General features: G+C 46.8%; 1 protein-coding gene across 1 annotated transcript in view; it reads right to left on the minus strand.

Moving 5' to 3' along the window:
* The window catches only part of LOC144121844 (monocarboxylate transporter 12-like), a 131,358-nt gene that overhangs the window by 23,111 nt on the left and 90,439 nt on the right, over nt 1-17,808 (minus strand). The window contains exons 3-4 of the mRNA XM_077655260.1: nt 3,549-3,692; nt 3,119-3,375 (exon numbers count right to left, since the gene is read on the minus strand). Coding sequence (XP_077511386.1) covers nt 3,119-3,375; nt 3,549-3,692 — 401 coding nt within the window. The remainder of the gene's footprint in view (nt 1-3,118; nt 3,376-3,548; nt 3,693-17,808) is intronic.

Consider the following 17,808-nt stretch of genomic DNA (forward strand, 5'->3'; position numbering starts at 1 on the left):
TCCGGTCACTATATGAACACTACATCAACGCACTTGTTGCCACGTACCCAAATGCTGGTATTCTCCTTTAAGGTGATTTTAACTACTCGGGCATCAAATGGCAGAATAGAGCTTCTCTTTATTAACAAGTAATGCTGAGGCCAAGAAGTGTAGCCCTGTTTCACGTTTCACTTCATTCATTCGTCTGGCAGCCAACCTGCGTTGTGCTTGCATGCACAAACACTTTAAACCTGATATCTATATATCCGTGAGAATCTGCCATTCACCAGTTATATCCAAAAATCTGTGATCAAACATTTTTACAGGCTTTTTCCCGTTTCCCTTTGCCAGAAGCACTTTGAAGGCAATATGTGTTTACGAGAATGGTATCACGATGCAATAATTGAAGACCTCAGCTCCCTTTTGCTGGAATATCAATCCGCGCTTCGCATTTTCTGGACTCATGAAAACTGATCAGTCTGCATTAATAAATAAAAAATCTCCCTAATGTGCTTGCCGTGTGTATTGCAGGAAGGCGTGGTTTAATATGCATCTAAAATTCTTAGAAACGAAAAATAAACGGTTGTTCCATGCTACCAAATGCAGAGACAGTCCTACCACTGGAAAAAATACCTCGAAGCCAAAAAATATTATCAGCAGTTCATTACGCCAAGCAATAATATCATCAAAATGACTCACAAAACCTACTGATGAGCAAACCAAGGCTGATTTTAAACCTTTGGCTTACGATCGATATTACGCAGAGTATTGACTTGGACGAGGCGGTTACTGACCATGAGTGCCCATATAAATATTTAACAGTGCACTCCCAACTGCCTTCACCGCTAAATGTGACCCGCCTTAACAGTCACCAATGTTAAACACCGAAGCCGTTCATGGCAGCTGCCACATTTTTAAAGGAGGCATTGCATCTTTAATTCGTAATTTGAAACTTTCATCATTTACTCCTATAGACTCCATTATTCAGAAGTACTTAAAAATGCGAAATCAATTTTTACATCTAGTTTCTATCCCATTCTTTCGGTTTCGCTCCCCTCAGGAGCCATTTTGGGAAACGGGAAACGTCATTCCGGTCTAGAAGCAAAGCATCAGACACTCCCACTTCAATTATCGCCCTATCTCATTAACAGTGCGCTTTGCAAAATTTAAGAATACATTGCGTACTCACAACTATAAATTGCTTGGACAGTAACAAATTTCTTTATCTGTCTCAGCACAAGTTTCATGAAAAAGAGCACAGGAATTCCTCGTGCTGCAAAGAGTTAGAGACTAGATTTTTCTTCGTTTAAAAACTGATATATCCCCGCCTTTCCCAACCTAATTACGACAAATTTATGGTAAGTGACGTGCGCTGCTGCTGACATTGTGTTCTCTCAAAAGTGTTTCTATTTGGAACTTGCTCTTATAAGAATTTTCTAAAGTGTTTCCTGAAACACAAAGCGCTAACGACTTACGCTTGCACTTTTCCTGCAGTATTCGATTGTTCTCTGATGACTGTATCATTTACCACACGATAAGAAACCTATGATTTACTCACTCTGCAGGTAGATCTTAGGATGGCACTAAATGGGCGGCAGAAGTGAATAATGGCTCTCAATCCAACTAGCCAAATTAAAAGCCATGTCCTACTGTTGTGTTCACAATTCCTGTCGCTTTCAATATTCAATTGCTCACAAACACATTCAGCTAGCAGAGTCATATATGGTAGCAGACATCGTGTCTTATGACCTATCATGACAAACTCATATTAGAAGCATTATTACTACACCAAAAAAAGGCAGAGCCCTTGCATCGCCGCATAAAAAAATTACTCTCGTATAAATCCCAAATAAGAAGCAAGTTATTGTATGCGCCTCTCACCTAGATCTCGCTTCAAGCGTACTTTATTCAATGGATTAGAAGCATTGCATTCAAAATCGGCCCCGCCCCGGTGGCTCAGTGGTTAGGGCGCTCGACTACTGATCCGGAGTTCCCGGGTTCGAACCCGACCGCGGCGGCTGCGTTTTTATGGAGGAAAAACGCTAAGGCGCCCGTGTGCTGTGCGATGTCAGTGCACGTTAAAGATCCCCAGGTGGTCGAAATTATTCCGGAGCCCTCCACTACGGCACCTCCTTCTCCCTTTCTTCTTTCACTCCCTCCTTTACCCTTCCCTTACGGCGCGGTTCAGGTGTCCAACGATATATGAGACAGATACTGCGCCATTTCCTTTCCCCCCAAAACCAATTATTATTATTATTCAAAATCGTGCCGCTAGATTCAATCATTATGCATGCTCGAATGACGTCAGCACGTCATCTTTGAAAGCAAAATTCGCACCACCACCCATTTTATTTCTTTGCTAGATTGATAGTCTCGCCCTTTATCGCGATTCCTTTATTCTTCCCTTACCCCAAGCCCACTACATCTCAGCCGCAGCGCGAGTACCTTACCGCTCTGGCCACCCAATTCAGGTTGGCCGGCTCAACATACTGCCTTTCCTGCTTCGTGCTTTTTCGGGCAGCTACACTAGAACGACCTACACCTGTGACATCATCTCGATCGCTTCATCATCTGAATTTCAACAACCTGCTACGCTTAACCTTCAATGCTAATCATTGCGTTATTTGGGAGTGCAAGTACCGCGACGGGAAGCGGTTGTGCCGCCGATGTAAAATATTTTGTCTTCTCTACATAATAAAACGCTTTGCCTAGCAGCATCTGTTAATTAATCCATGAAAAGTTTTACCCCTTATGTATTTACACCATTAATTTCACCCCCACCCCCTCTGTTCCGGAAAAAGAGGCCGTAGAAATTAGCCGAAGTCAACAAGGGAAGAGAAGAAGATAGGGAGGTGTTCTCTTATTATTGTGCAAGATTGATGTGGCAGGTGAGAGAATATATACCTGTTGGCATGCAGTAAACATTACTCCACATTTGCTCTTACTGAGAGTTGCTTGAACACAGCTGAGAACTCCACCGCCTCAGTTAGCAGAAACCTGCCCTAGTGTTTGGCACGAGAATGAGGTGGAGCGTTCATATACACCCAGAGCTGTGCGAGCTTTATCAGCCAAGAAGTATTCAATAACATTGAACAATTATCACTAGGCGTACGAAGCACTTCAAATAGTTGCATACAACCTGGTGCTTTCTGGTTGCGGGACGCCTCTCCCTGAGGAACAGTACGAACGCCGTGGAGTTCATGCAAAGTGCGCCGTAGATTAGCATGGTTCCCCGCATGGAGTAGGCAGCCCGAAGCAGCGACAGCACCTTGGGCAGCACCAGGGACGAGAGTGAGTTGCCCGTGTACTTCAAGCCGGCAGCCACTCCTCGGTACTTGTCGAAGTGGGTCACGATGGCCACCATTGCAGCGATCAACACGATTCCCACTCCAGCGCCTAGAGTCAGTATACATATATGTCAGCTGTGCAGTCAAGTCTATCGATTAAGTTATCATTTAAAATGAGCTCAAGGAGCACCTCAACAAAAAAGGAGGAACGTTCAGTGAAAATATTCACATAGGAGATACACTCAAAGCTTCCAGGAATTCACTGTTTTTTTCTTCACTCACCGTGGATTACGCCGAACGTCGCAACCATGCATGGAATGTCTGGTGCAAAGGCCGCAGCAATTAGTCCAAACCACAGGATAATGCTGCCGATGAGGCCAATTTGGAAGACAGAGAAGGACTTCCGCATTACCACCACCAAAATTCCTGCGGGAAGAACCATGCGATTTTAGCCGTCGGGTAACACCGTGATTAAAAAATTCACAATTCCCTGCTATCTTATCCGCAACGCGCTAAACTCAGCGAAAAGTGTCGCCATGCCTTGGCTTTCTTTTGCTGTACGTCTCATAAAGCATGAGGTCTGCAGAGTTTGGGGCAACCTACCACAGCGATCGCAACGGTCGCACGGTGAAGTGTGCAGTGGTGGTTACGTGTAGAGATATTAGGCAGTTTTAGTTTCACGGAAGTTCAGAGTTCACATACGCAAAAGTGAGAATTCTACGTAGCCTACGTCGTTTGAAACGTGTTATAGTTATGCGTACGCAACGCAAGCGATTTTAGCCGCCCGTTTCCATTCAAAAATTTCTTTAGACAATCTATAGACTGTCCATAAAATTTTGGCTATAAGTCTATGGGATGGCGTCAGGCCGTGACGTCAAGAGGATGTGGCGGCACTGCCGTCAGCAGTGACTTTCATTGTATAGGCACAAGGCGGCACCACCCACGGTGGGTGCGAAACACTTGCGTCTTTCTTAGTGCACAATTCAATTGTGCACAATTGTGGTGCGCTTGGTTGAGCCGCAATGCGGAGGAAAGAAAGCGGCATGTTTCCTCAAGTTTATTGCACTCAGATAGGCGCGAAAGCGACGGCCAGGGGCCGAAAAGCACGGCAACTTCGGCAACGATTCGGCGTCGCGGCTACCGTTCCGTGTCTGCATTGAAATCTAATCAGTTAGTTTACAACTCTTAATCCGCAACGTTGCTATTCGGTCGCGTTGATCAACAGTGCAAAAATCAAGTAACGCGTGCAACGCGTTCACATTCTGTCGCACGTGCTCCCAGCATAAGTTTACGCGTGATGTACCAGGTGCTTCTGATCGTAAGTTAAACGCAGATGCTTCAAGGTGTTTTTCAGATACTAATCACCCGTACAACGTCCCGAGCATCAATTAACGCGCAAAAAAAGACAGAAAGCTGCTGACAGTACCCTTCGGCGTTCTCAGAGTGCTGCTAAACGCGCGACGTTTGAAGACTAGTGTAGACGTAGCCCCACGAAGCGTAGTTTTTTCTCTCGTGTTGCTTCAAGACCGGTCCAACGACGCTAGGTTCTCGGCAAAGTCACGCTTCCCGGATTATTTCAATTTCCCGATTGGAGCTCAATCATAAACGGGCTAACACCGCAAATACCACACCAAAAGCCACTCGAGCCAAGCAGAATGCGCACACATGAATGTAAATTCTAAAATAAGAAGCAAAATGATTTGTTTACAGCTTAGCAGAGTAGCCGTAAATTTCGGTGAGAGCTCGAGCAAAAACTCTATGTATGCGTTTGTGCAGCTCTCAGATCGCATATTCTTTATTCAAAGCAGCTGTATGACTTAAGTGATCATTAATTTTCACGGCCTCCGGAGTGGCGCGGCTGGGCGAAAATAGGAAGCACATCACAAGATTCGTCATGTGAAAAAGCTGCTTCGCGCTTTGGGCGCATTAGAAGCTGCAGAGATTGGAAGCCGCATGTTAAGCTGGATACGCAGATATTGGCAGAGAGGTCGTTTTTTGTTCAGACTGATGATGGACCAACCTCTTTACATCTAAATTCGCGCGGAGTCCCACAGGGTGGAGTGCTGTGCCCAACTCTCTCCATCCTTGCTCTCACTGGCCTGGCTGACTCATTGCTACAATCTGTTCAGATCTCAATATCTCAAGCATGACTCGTCCCCAAGTTCGTGCGAGACTTCAGAAGGCGGCAACGATACTGATATTATACCTTCGTCACCATGGCCTAAATATTTCTACCGAGAAATGTTGTCTCGTGGCGTTCATACGCAAAAAATGACAAGTTACACCATATATATTAATGGTAACGCCATCTCCTATGAGAGAAGCCGCCGCTTCCTTGGCATTGTTATCAATAGGAATCTCTCGCGGAAGTCCCCATCTTCACGACATGAGAAAGAGACTTACAGCGATTGTTCATATCCTCTCCTTCCTCGGGGGAAAGTCCTGGGGCGCATCTGTGTACTCGATTATTCAACTGTACCGTTCCCTATTTCTGGGCTACATGCGGTATAGCTTTCCCATTTTAAGCAATATTAGAAAGACAACCATCAAGACACTTCAAAGTGTTCAAGCGCAAGCTCTACGAATCTGCCTTGGACCGCTTAAATGTGCCTCAACAGCAGCCACTGTTCTGGTCGCTGCGGAGCATACTGTTACTACGTACATTGTAGTTGAATCCATTAAAACATACATTCGGCACCTCGCATGAGCTCCGAGTCATCATATTTACGCTCTTCCAGTACTCAGATGACATACTGCATTTGCAAAAGTAATTGAAGCTCATCTTGCCTATCTTCCTTCGCACTTCACCCCTGCTTCATGACCGTGTTCACCCATATGGAGTCTGCGTGAACCTCGGGGGTACACCTCTCTATTCCGGGAATTACTAAGAAATCTGGTTTATCATTGCCTGCTCTCAAACAAATGACATTGCATCATCTGCGTTTTAACCATAATCACCGCGCACATGTCTACACAGATGGCTCAGTGACTTCATGTTCTGCTGGGTCTGTGGTGATACCGGCCAGGTCTATTTTAATGAAGGTGAAGACTGCCTATCTCACCTCTTTAATTGGTGCGTAACTAGCTGTCCTACAGGCTGCAGTTCAATTCATCGATCAGGAATCTCCTCATGACTGGACAATTTTCACCGACATTAAAGCAGCCCATCAAGGCCCACAAGCAGCACTACGCCATGGGTCACACGAACAACTCGTTGCAAAAATTCGCAAGCTGTACCACGACGCCACATTGAAAGGACATGATATAGTTTTCCAGTGGCTGCCAGCACACTGCGGTATTAATGGAAATTACCAAGCAGACGAAGCTGCCCGTTCTGCCCACAACGACGGGATTCCTGTCATTATCCCTGTAACGAGAGCTGACGCAGCGTGTGGGATGCGTTCTCTGATTCTGGAGCTCACACTTTCAGCGTGGAACACGGGAGAGTTCTGCAAGCGTCGCCTCAGGGCATTGGACCCTGTACTGCGCCTTCGTCTTCCATGTGACACAGCGCGTCGCGAAGCAACATTACTGTGCCGTCTGCGGCTCGGCGTTGCCTTCACAAATCAATATGCTTTCCCGATCCGGATGGCCGACAGCCCTCCTTGTGTAAACTGTTTCTGCGAAGAGACAGCCATCTCCTGTGTGAGTGCCCTGTCTTTGTGTACGAAAGACATAAGCTGTGTTGTGCTCTGGATCGCTTTGATCCTCGCCCTTTCACAGAGGACAAGATCCTCGGCCCGTGGCCAAAACAGTCGACTGCCATCAAGGCTTACAAGGCAATGGTTTATTTTTTGCGAATGACTGCCTTGATTGACAGATTGTGACTGTGCTTCCCGTTCCTTCTCTCTTCCCTTTTTAATCCCCTCATTCACTTCCCCGGTGCAGGGTAGCCAACCGGAAACCAATCTGGTTAACAATCCTTGCCTTTTCGCCCGCTTCGTTTTATCTCTCTCTATTTCGGGTTGTGCACCGCGTCTTGTATATCTTGCACTAGCAATCACATATGCTGTGCCGGCCCAGAAGTTCAGAACTGTGAGCGATTAAGTTGTCTCTCCATACCTCGCGCTTTCGCCCGCCGTAGCAGCGCTGTTACTTGCCGTCAGCTCCTATAGGAGCGGAGAAGCACCCGATGCAGCGCAAAGTATGCTAACTCCTTCTAGCGAACTTGTTGAAAAAGTGCACGACTACTCTCCGAGCATCAGCAAAAATGTTTCTAACCATAAGTGACGCGCAAGCTTTGAAATATTCCTATACAAGAGTTGGTTTCGAAGGCAGCGCCGCTTGGCGCAATGTAGGCATGCTGTGTATATCCCTACGCAGTTGATCGCCATGGCGATCACGATCAACTCGTAGCTGAATTAAGACATCTTCAATACAAGGCGCAGGAAGAGGGCCATGACATCGTCTTCCAGTGGATACCGGGACACTGTGGTATGGTCGGAAACGACGCAGCTGACGCTGCAGCTCGACCGGCTCACGGGAGTGCCGACATTGTCCAGATACCGTTGACAAGAGCGGACGCAGTAAGGCATCTGCGATTTCTTGGCCGAAAAGAGATTTTAGCGTCATGGCATTCTCCTGGAAGCTCTACATGCCGTCTACACCGCCTAGACTCCTCATTTCCACTCAGTCCTCCGTCCGGCTTCTCCCATTGCGATGATACGCTGTTGTGTCGCCTGTGGCTGGGAGTGGCGTTTACGAATGCCTACCCCCACTTTATCGCAATGGCAGACTCTCCTGCGTGTGTGATCTGTGGGTGCAACAAAACAATAGAACACCTTCTTTGTAACTGCCCTCTGTTTCAGCGTGAGCGTGCACTCCTGGCTGCAACACTCCGCCGTATAGATCCTCGGCCTCTTACTGAAGCCAATATTATTGGTCCTTGGAGTAAGCCTTCGTCGCAGAGGACCGCTTTGAAGGCACTTTCCAAGTTCTTGAAGGACTCAGGACTGAGCGAAAGGTTCTGAGCTATCAGTGTGTGCCCTGTGTACTCTGCAAGTAATGTCCAACGGATATGTGGAAAAGTGATCATCTCCCTTTGCTCTCTCCTCTTTCTCTTTCTCCCTGTGTTCCCCTTCCCACTTGTCGGTAGCATACCGAGCGCTGCCTAGTTTACCTCCCTGCCTTTCCGTTCGTCTTTCTCTCTCTCTCCCTACGCCCAGCCTCGCTGATGACCGCAGCATGACCGTTTTTTACAACCATGACGCTTGTCTACAGACTTTCTATAGACAAATTCCATAGACTAGTATATAGACAATACAAATCCTGTAGACAGTCTATAGACAATCTATAAATTTATGGCCGTACCCTTTTAGTAGACTTTACTTTATAGACTGCCTACAAACCAGGAATGGACAAAAGGAAATTTCTATAGTTAGGCAATACAGTCTATAGACCATTTTCATAAGGGTTGTTCCTAGCGCCTTCTACTAAGCGACACAGACACTGCTGTAGCCACTCTAATACCAGACGAGTCAAAACCAAGCCAGTCGAACTGCGTCGGAGCGTTGCTATAACGACGACAAACGCTACTTCGTCAGGCTTAACAGCTGGAAAAGCGCCCTTCTATCTGAAAAACAAATGCTATTTTTCACTTTAAACTTCATGCGAGGGCACGAATGGGCAAACTGAAGGCGAACACAAGAGTTCAGAGCGGATATCACGTCGAGGGATTAGCGAAGAAGCTGTTATCGCTGTGAAGCGGGCGGCAGCGCCGCCATGATGTCAACGATATACGTACGCAAGCAACACGAAGACCGGAACGTAAAAGTGCGAATCTCACGTACGTCCGCTTGACTTACGCAGAACCTTTGCGTTCTGCGCATGGGCACTGGTCACCCGTAAGAGCACTACGTACGTGAAGCTTAATTCTACGTACATGAAACGAAAACTGTCTATTGACCGGCCTGCGCGTACGCTGCCAATGACCACTGTGGACTGCTGCTTATGACAGCTTACGCTTTAAGAAGTGGTGCGAGAAATTCATGAAATGCTACATGGTTTAGAGGAGTTCACCGTCCCAAAGCGACTTAAGTTAGGAGGGACGCCGTAGTGTAGGGCTACGGAAATTTTACCACCTAGGGTTCTTTAACGTACACTGACACCGCACAGTTCACGGGCCTGTAGCATTTCGCCCCCATCGACATTGGACCGCCGCGCACGGGATCGAACCCGCGTCTTTCGGATCAGCAGCCGAGCGCCATAACTACTGAGCCACCGCGGCGGCTTTTCATGAAATGCTTCATTGTATTTCGACGTTAAGTGTTTTTTGCGAGCTCTGCTTCCAACAAGAAAAGCACTGTTTGCCAGGGATTAAGCGAGTCTTAATGAACTCCTTCCTCCCTTACTTCTGTGACTCTAGCTCAGATACCGATATTCAATGCTGACGCGTCTATGACCACGCTGATAGATGTCGTTGAATTTCGTGCTGTCCGTGGTACTGCATCTCGATAGTACTTACAGTAGGATAACATGATCATCATCAGCTTCACTACGTCCTCTACCGGACAAAGGCCTCTACATATCCCACCAATTACCCCTCTCCTGTGCCAGCAACGAGAATTCTGTCAGCGCAAACTTGCTAAGCTTATCAGCAAGACTTTAAATTGAGCTAGTTGGTATTAGCATGACATGACTTACGCAAAAAAGCGTACTGGTGCTAAAAGACAGAGACAACACACACAACACACACACAATGGCGCCAGTCCTGTCTTGTGTGTGTTGCCCCCGTCTTTTAGCGCCAGTACGCTTTTTGCGTAAACCATGTCAGGCTAAGCTTATGCACGCAACTGACTCTGATGCCCTTTGCTACGCTTGCCCTCTCTTGGAATCCACATCGTTACCTCGAGGGACCTTTAGCTACCTTCCACGCGCATCACAAGTACTGCCCATTTCTTTTCCTTAATTTAGACTAAGAAATCGCTTTGGTATATGCCTTTCCAGAAGTTAGTGCAATTACTCCAGCGTTGACTGTTTCCTTGATCAGCGCCCATGAAGGAGGGACTCAACAAACACGGAGAGATTTCCTAGATGCGCAATCAGCTCACGGCTGGGCGACCGTCTTTTTCTAGGGAATTTCACAGTTTCGTACAGCCCCCAATTGTCTCTTTCCATTATCAGATTGTTGGGCATGCTTAGGACAAATCATGTGGCATTAACTGTAAGCAGCCTACTTAGCGTCTCAAGGAAACTCTCAAGCGACGTGTCTCTTGTTGTAACAAAATTCGGCAATAATAATAATAATTGATTTTTTGTGGAAAGAAAATGGTGCAGTATCTGTCTCATATATCGTTGGACACCTGAACCGCGGCGTATGGCAAGGGATAAAGGAGGGAGCGAAAGAAGAAAGGAAGAAATAGGTGACGTAGTGGAGGGCTCCGGAATAATTTCGACCAACTGGGGATTTTTAACGTGCACTGACATCGCACAGCACACTGGCGCCTAAGTGTTTTTCCTCCATAAAAACGCAGGCGCCTAACAAAATTCGGCACAGATTCGAAAAACCGGCGCAGTGCGGAACCAATTTCGCTTGCGCGCGCTGTCTGCGTTTTTAGGGAGCAAAACGCTAAGGAGACCGTGTGCTGTGCGATGTCAGTGCACGTTAAAGATCCCCAGGTGGTCGAAATTATTCCGGAGCCCTCCACTACGGCACCTCTTTCTTCCTTTCTTCTTTCACTCCCTCCTTTATCCCTTCTCTTACGGCGAGCTTCAGGTGTCCAACGATATATGAGAAAGATACTGCGTCATTTACTTCCACAAAAACCAATTGTTATTTTTATTATTAGTGCGCACTGTAGAGAAATCTAGATCCCACAGAGCGCTTAACAATGTGTGTGCTGCTGCCATCTACAGTTTTCTCGCCGGCTCGGCGCCAATGGAAAAATGGCAGCGCGCGCCATCGATTTTTCAAGAAAGTTTGAGTAATTTCTACCCATTGTCGATGGAGAGGGCGTAGCCTTGAGCGTGCTGAGTGATGCTCTTTCCCCTTCACTCGCGCGCCGGCGGCAGCGCATCGCCAGGAAAACCTGGAAGGTTCACGAAACCAGTACGCGCCTGTCCAATGGCGGCGCGCGTCCGGCACAAGAAGGAGAAGGAAATTGTACAGTCGATAATGTTTGTATATTGCGCGCCTGCCTTCGCGCGTAAAGCGAACAAACGCGGAGCGCGCCTATAAATGGTGTGTTAACCGCTGTCTGTGAGCCCGAGACGCCGTTCAAGCTTCAGAGAAGCCCGGCCGCTCAACTCTCGGGTCAAGCCCACTCGCCCAGTTACGGGCCACCGAGGCAGTGTGCGCCAACCTGCGGGACGGCTCCGTTGTGCTCCTCAGGTCCTCGGAAAGTCGCAGTGCCCCGTGAAAAATTGTGTTGTGTTTGTTTATCTCTCTCTTGTATTAGTGCACTTTAGGTGCAAAGCTTTTGCTGTATTGTAATCTTTTTCGAGTGTTACTTTGCATGACTTGCATTATATTCTAAATTACTTAGTATGTGCTCGTGCGAGTTACTGTGAAATTCTCTGTATCGCCTCTTTGCTCTGTGAAGTTTGTTTGTTTTGCTAAACTTTGGCTGCGACCCAAAGATTCTCTGGCTTGCGACCGGAGAAAGCTGGGCACCAAATGACGACCACTCCTTGTCACTTGGTAACTGGTCTCCGGCTGAACTTGCCGCACTGAGTCGAGGGCACCTCCTTTGTGACCGAGACCGCTAGCCCCACATGCTCTAAGGGGGTCTGGAAGTGCACGCGTAAGTGCCCGAAATGGTGACACCTGTCCTTATTTTGTTTCCAAATATTTACGAAAACAATTTGGCCAGTGCTTTTGAAAAACGGGAGAGAAAAGGCAAATAAATAAATTCAGTCTGAAAGTAATGCATCCTAGGCTGCCTTTGATGGCCTCTGTCTATCGGCGGCGTGTACGCCAGCATCTGTGATAAGCGAAGAAAGGATTCTGAGGCTACGCTTACCTTAAGGAACAGGACACCATACTACTATCTTCCTGATCTGTATTTGTGAGCTTGCGGTAACTCTCGCCGTGGTTTGCTGATTAGCTTCGTCGTAGGGAGCTGATAACGTGAACAGTTAACGTTCGCGTGAGATTGCTAAAAAATTAGAGAGATGTAAATATATCTGAGACGTCGACAGATGCAAGACAGCGCAAGTCCAGAGTTAAGCCACAGAAAACATTTTTCATTGGCTTTAGGCCGACGGTGCTTGCGTGCAGCATTGGTTATCGCCGCCTGATTTACAGGCGAGGTTACCTGGTCACGCAAGCGGGCTAAGTAATTTCGATCTTTCTGTGTGCGCCTATTTTAGCTGAGTGTCCGTGCTTACAGTAAACTCGTCGGTATGGTTGCCCTATATGTCACACAGCCTCGATGAGAATGGTCGCTAATGATGACACGAGATGATTACGCCTTCGTGGAGCACTTTTTGCAAACTCAATACGTGAGCGCACGCGCGATGCTACTGCCGATGTTTCGTTTTTTGCGGGTACAGTCCGCCTCATGGTTTCACTGAGAATATCGCTGTTGCAAATTTTTTATCCTCAAGTGTTCTTCTGAAAAGATAGACGAGCTCGTGCTTTAGTACCTTCGCCCCACTCACGCTGCACAAGCGCGTGAATGTACTTCAAAGCCAGTGATTGGAAAGCTTCCTATGTTCCCCTCAACATCGAAAGCGCATGTGAGAGATGATATTCTCTTTTTTTCCCACTTTTACCCAAATTCAGTATCACCAACAATTTCGGAAATAATCGAAAATGGTCTGCGGTTACGCCGTGCTGATCCTTAATTGATGCAGGCAACCAATGCATCACTGAGAAAGAAGAACTGAGGTAGCATGGAGAGAAAGTATTGAAACCAATTAGAAAAACAAAACAAAATAGAATACAAGATGTCAGTCCCAGCCTGTGGTGCGTTTGACTGACCAGACCAGGTCGCGGTTGTCAAGCGGGGCCGCCTTTGGCGTGGCTGGAGAGGGTGTAAGGAAAGGGAATGGCTTCTGGAGGCCGAGCGTATGACGTAAGCTTCGTCCTAAGTTTTTTTCGTTCGTGAAAGTTAGCCCCCGTGAAGATGGTTCTTAAACACAAATAAGTGTCACCGGTGTCACATATCGGAATGCCTAGTAGGCGCTGCACGAAAAACCTCCAAGGCTAGGAGTATTTCTGATTTTGCCGCCTCGCGATGATGCATGCGCCAAGAAATTCGCCCATTTCTTCCAGAATGCATCCCTTTCACACTAAACGAATACAAAACAGCTTATAAGCGACAAAGCGTTAACATATACATGCCCTCTTCGTCAGTGCAACAAATGTTCTTGTCATGAGTGAGATGGGTTCATACAGCTGTAGCAATTGGTAGGAAAAGAGCAGAGCGAACGCGTGCTCTACGTTTGTTTGCGCTGCTCTAGGCGCTCTCACGTGGAAGATGATTGTTCCGTTGCATGGAGAGGAAGTTATTTTACATAAGCGCAGAAACGTAATTATCAAATTGAGCTCTTTGCTACGCACTCACAGCATCGAAGCCACAGCCGGAGCAAAAACAAGGAATGCAGTTAAGAAACATATCAATCACTCAAAAGAAAGATGTCGGGTTTTTCGTGCGAATAGCCATGCGCCAGAGCTGTTGTAATCGCGGAAGCGTGCCGTCAGAGAATAGGCAAATAATTTTTTCCATTTGGGCTTAATTGCGTAATGCGCGAAATTTAACGTGATGTAGGCTGCATATATGCGCCGCGTGAATTTTTCCAGCCTCGACTTTACCGAACGATATCTCTGCAAGAACGCAGGCTAGATAACCTCACTCTCCGCTCCCCGCTACTATCGGTTTCGTCCAAGACAATTTTCCCAAGCATGCCACTTCAGAAAAGCCGAACACAAGGCAGGGGAATTGTTTAACGCATCGTTTTTCACGTGACTGCGTAAGAGCCTCGTTCTGCAGAAAAGGTGGCGTCGGTGTTCAAGCTGTATTTTTGTTGCCGAAAAATGCGGATTGGTTAAAAAAATGGCTATTGCATGAGGCTCCCATCGATGGCGCAAGGCACATCAGCGACGCATTGGAAGCTCAGTGATCAGAACAACCACGAGGAACGTGCTAAGTGCTCGGGCCGTTGGCTACCCTTCCTCGTGATCCTCAAAAAAACACGTAGCAGACGACGACTCATGTTGTTAGCGTCTCCTCTTAAAGGAACACTGAGGAGAAACTGAAGTTCGCTTGTATCAATAGAATACCAGCTACTAAACAAGAATACACCACTGTTTCTGAAAACAAAGATCTTGAAATGTAGAAAAGAGCACGAACTAAAATGCACGTATCGCCGCCACAGGCAAATCTCGCAAGTACTTGCGTAATGATAAAATAGGAGAAAAGCTACCACTCATCTCTGAGGCTGACAAACGCGCATGAAGGTTGCGTGTTTTATCTATATTGAAGTATAAAAGTTTTGTAATGAAACACCCAAAGCACTTTTATCAGATGAGGAAGATGGAAAAAAGACAACCTGAACGTTGGAAGCCAAAGAAAACTTAGTTGGCGGCGCCACAGGAGGCCTGCTATAGTTTCGGTATGTTTTGGGGGGCTGCGCGGCTATACGTTCTGCGTGCCAGCATGGTTACGTCATGCGCTTCGACTTACATGAGTGGAACAGCAGAATATCTCCATGTGCCTCTCTAAGTGCTCCTCGGACGATGTTCGTGCAATGACATGCAACTGCGACAAGGAAAAAGAGCGGTGTATAGCGAAAGTGCAACGTGCCTCCACGTTAGCAAGCGCACCGCTGAGTGTGCTCGCTTCGACACCGTGTCAAGACGCTAGGCTGCTTAACCATCCCAACGAGGACTCTTAGTAGAGAATTTAAATATGCCTGCACGTACCAATCCCTACACATCCGTCGTGACGGTAGCTCGGCGGTGACATCGACGCTGCCGACTGCTCGGCGCTCAGACTTTCTTGCCAGACACGCCACCTCAGCCCTCAGAAGCATCGCACGCTGAGTGGAGTTGAGGTCGCTGAATGCAGGCCGCAGATCTTTGCGGTAACTTCGTTGTCGGAATGGGAAACGCGATCCATCGGAACGTTGGTGCAAGCGCAAACGAAGCGTCCACGGCTGACAGAGGCCCTTAACATCCGGCCGGCAGCAGCTTTCATTTCGGCTACTGCTAGTCGGGCGCCAGCTATCAATGATTTCCGTTTCCGCCGCTTTACGTCACTCTTCTCCTAATTTGTCATCAGAGTCCCGAGCTTAAATCGTTGCGGCGGGAAAAAGGTTTTCAACTTCGAATCCAAATCTCTTAGCAATAAATACACGTTTCGCTTCCGGACAAGCGGCAACAAAGCCACACAATGTCGAACAATCAGATTTTGCGAACAAACATAAATTGACACCGTTATCCTCAGTGTCCCTTTAAGCTGCTACGCTGCTGATTAATCGCTGTATTCGTTAACTATCACCTCGTATATTTTATGTGCAGGTCATCGGCGCCTAGGTCAACGGATGCCGACTGTCGCACATTTGGATGGATGGATGGATGGATGGATGGATGGATGGATGGATGGATGGATGGATGGATGGATGGACGGACGGACGGACGGACGGACGGACGGACGGACGGACGGACGGACGGACGGACGGACGGTTGGAATGATGGATGGATGGATGGATGGATGGATGGATGGACGGACGGACGGACGGACGGACGGACGGACGGACGGACGGACGGACGGACGGACGGACGGACGGATGGACGGACGGATGGATGGATGGATGGATGGATGGATGGATGGATGGATGGATGGATGGATGGATGGATGGATGGATGGATGGATGTGGCTGAACCCTTTAAATCGCGCGGTTGCTCAAGCCATCTAGCCATTACATGAAATTTTACTCTTGAATTTATTTCAGCCAAAATTAATCAACCTTCGCTTGGTTATTTATACCAGCTTAAAATTTACTTTCCCTTCACTGTCCTGAAACCCCAATGCCTTGGAATAATCAGCCCCGCTGCTTTCGACTGTAGGTTGAAGCCTTTACAGAAAAGTATCAAGTTTTCAGCCGTTTCCTCCTCCTATCCGCATGCAACGCACAACTTGTCTATCTCTTGGTACCTGACTCTATATGTCTTAGTCCGCAAAACTCCCGTCCTGGCCTCAAACAACAAAGAGCTTCCCCTAATATTATCATAGATATTTTCTTTGGAAATTTCCTGCTTAAAAATCCTGTATGTTCCCAGTGCTGATTTCGTCAGCATCCCTGTTTTCCACAGAGCTCTCTCTGTTTCTTTAACCTTTTCCTTTACCGATAATTGCTGATTTGCCCCCCTACTGCTGTCCAGATATTTGCTTGTCAATTTTCTAGTTCGCTTTCTCCATTTCGTATCAACATTCCTTATATACAGGTATCTGAAAACTTTCCTAGCCCACTACTTTTCCCCCCTTTTTTCTTAATCGCTCCTCAAATGCTATCTTACTGCTAGCTTCTTTGCTCTCGATCGACGCCCATCCCATGTCACCCTGTACTCCCTGATTTAGTGTATTGTCATGTGCTCCCAAAGCTAGCCTCCCTACGCCACGTTTAATTTCTAATGTTGCTTGAACATCTGGTCTCATGCACACGACCGCATTACCGAAAGTCAGGCTAGGAACCATCCCCCCTTTCCAGATCTCTCTTACCACTTCATACCTATTGTAATTCCACAGTGCCCTATTTTTCAAGACAGCTGCATTCCTACTAGCTTTATTCATTACATACTTTTCATGCTCTGTAGGATACTCAGCACCGTTATTTATCCACACCCCAAGATACTTTACTCATCCACTACTTCTAGCGTGAACCCCTGTATTATATGCTCGCCGACCTCATCATAAAATATCATCACTGCAGATTTTTTCTTATTAAAGTTGAAACCTAATCTATCTCGCTCTGTACCACACACGTCTATCAACTTCTGTAAATCTTCCTTGTTGTCATCCAATAGCACAATATCATCGGCGTATATTAGTCCCAGTAATGACTGTTTAATCCACTCTCCTTGCTTGAAAAAAGAAAGGTTGAAGCCTACTCCGCTACTCTCTAGCTTGGTCTCCAACCCTTCCAGGTACAACATGAACAACAAAAGAGACAGAGGACATCCCTTCCTAAGCCCCCGCTGTATCTCTACAGGCTCTTATACAGTTTTTCCTTTTTTATAAGCACTCTGGTACCTTTATATATATATATATATATATATATATATATATATATATATATATATATATATATATATATATATATATATATATATATATCATTTAAAAGATTAATTAAAATGTTCCACATCCACTGTGCCGAGTATGTCCCACAGATACTCTTGAATACCGTTGTCGAAGGCTCCCTTAATATCCAGAAATGCTAGCGATAGGGGCCTATGTTCCTTTTCAGCAATCTCTATACACTGCGTCAATGAGGACAGACTGTCCTCCAACCCATTTTGTAGCTCCCCTAACACCACCCAAGCCTGCAATCTGTCCTTTATAATCTTCATGACCACCCTGTAAACCACAGATGGCAC

This window comes from Amblyomma americanum, chromosome 2 (assembly GCF_052857255.1).
Source record: "Amblyomma americanum isolate KBUSLIRL-KWMA chromosome 2, ASM5285725v1, whole genome shotgun sequence".
NCBI classification, from domain to species: domain Eukaryota; kingdom Metazoa; phylum Arthropoda; class Arachnida; order Ixodida; family Ixodidae; genus Amblyomma; species Amblyomma americanum.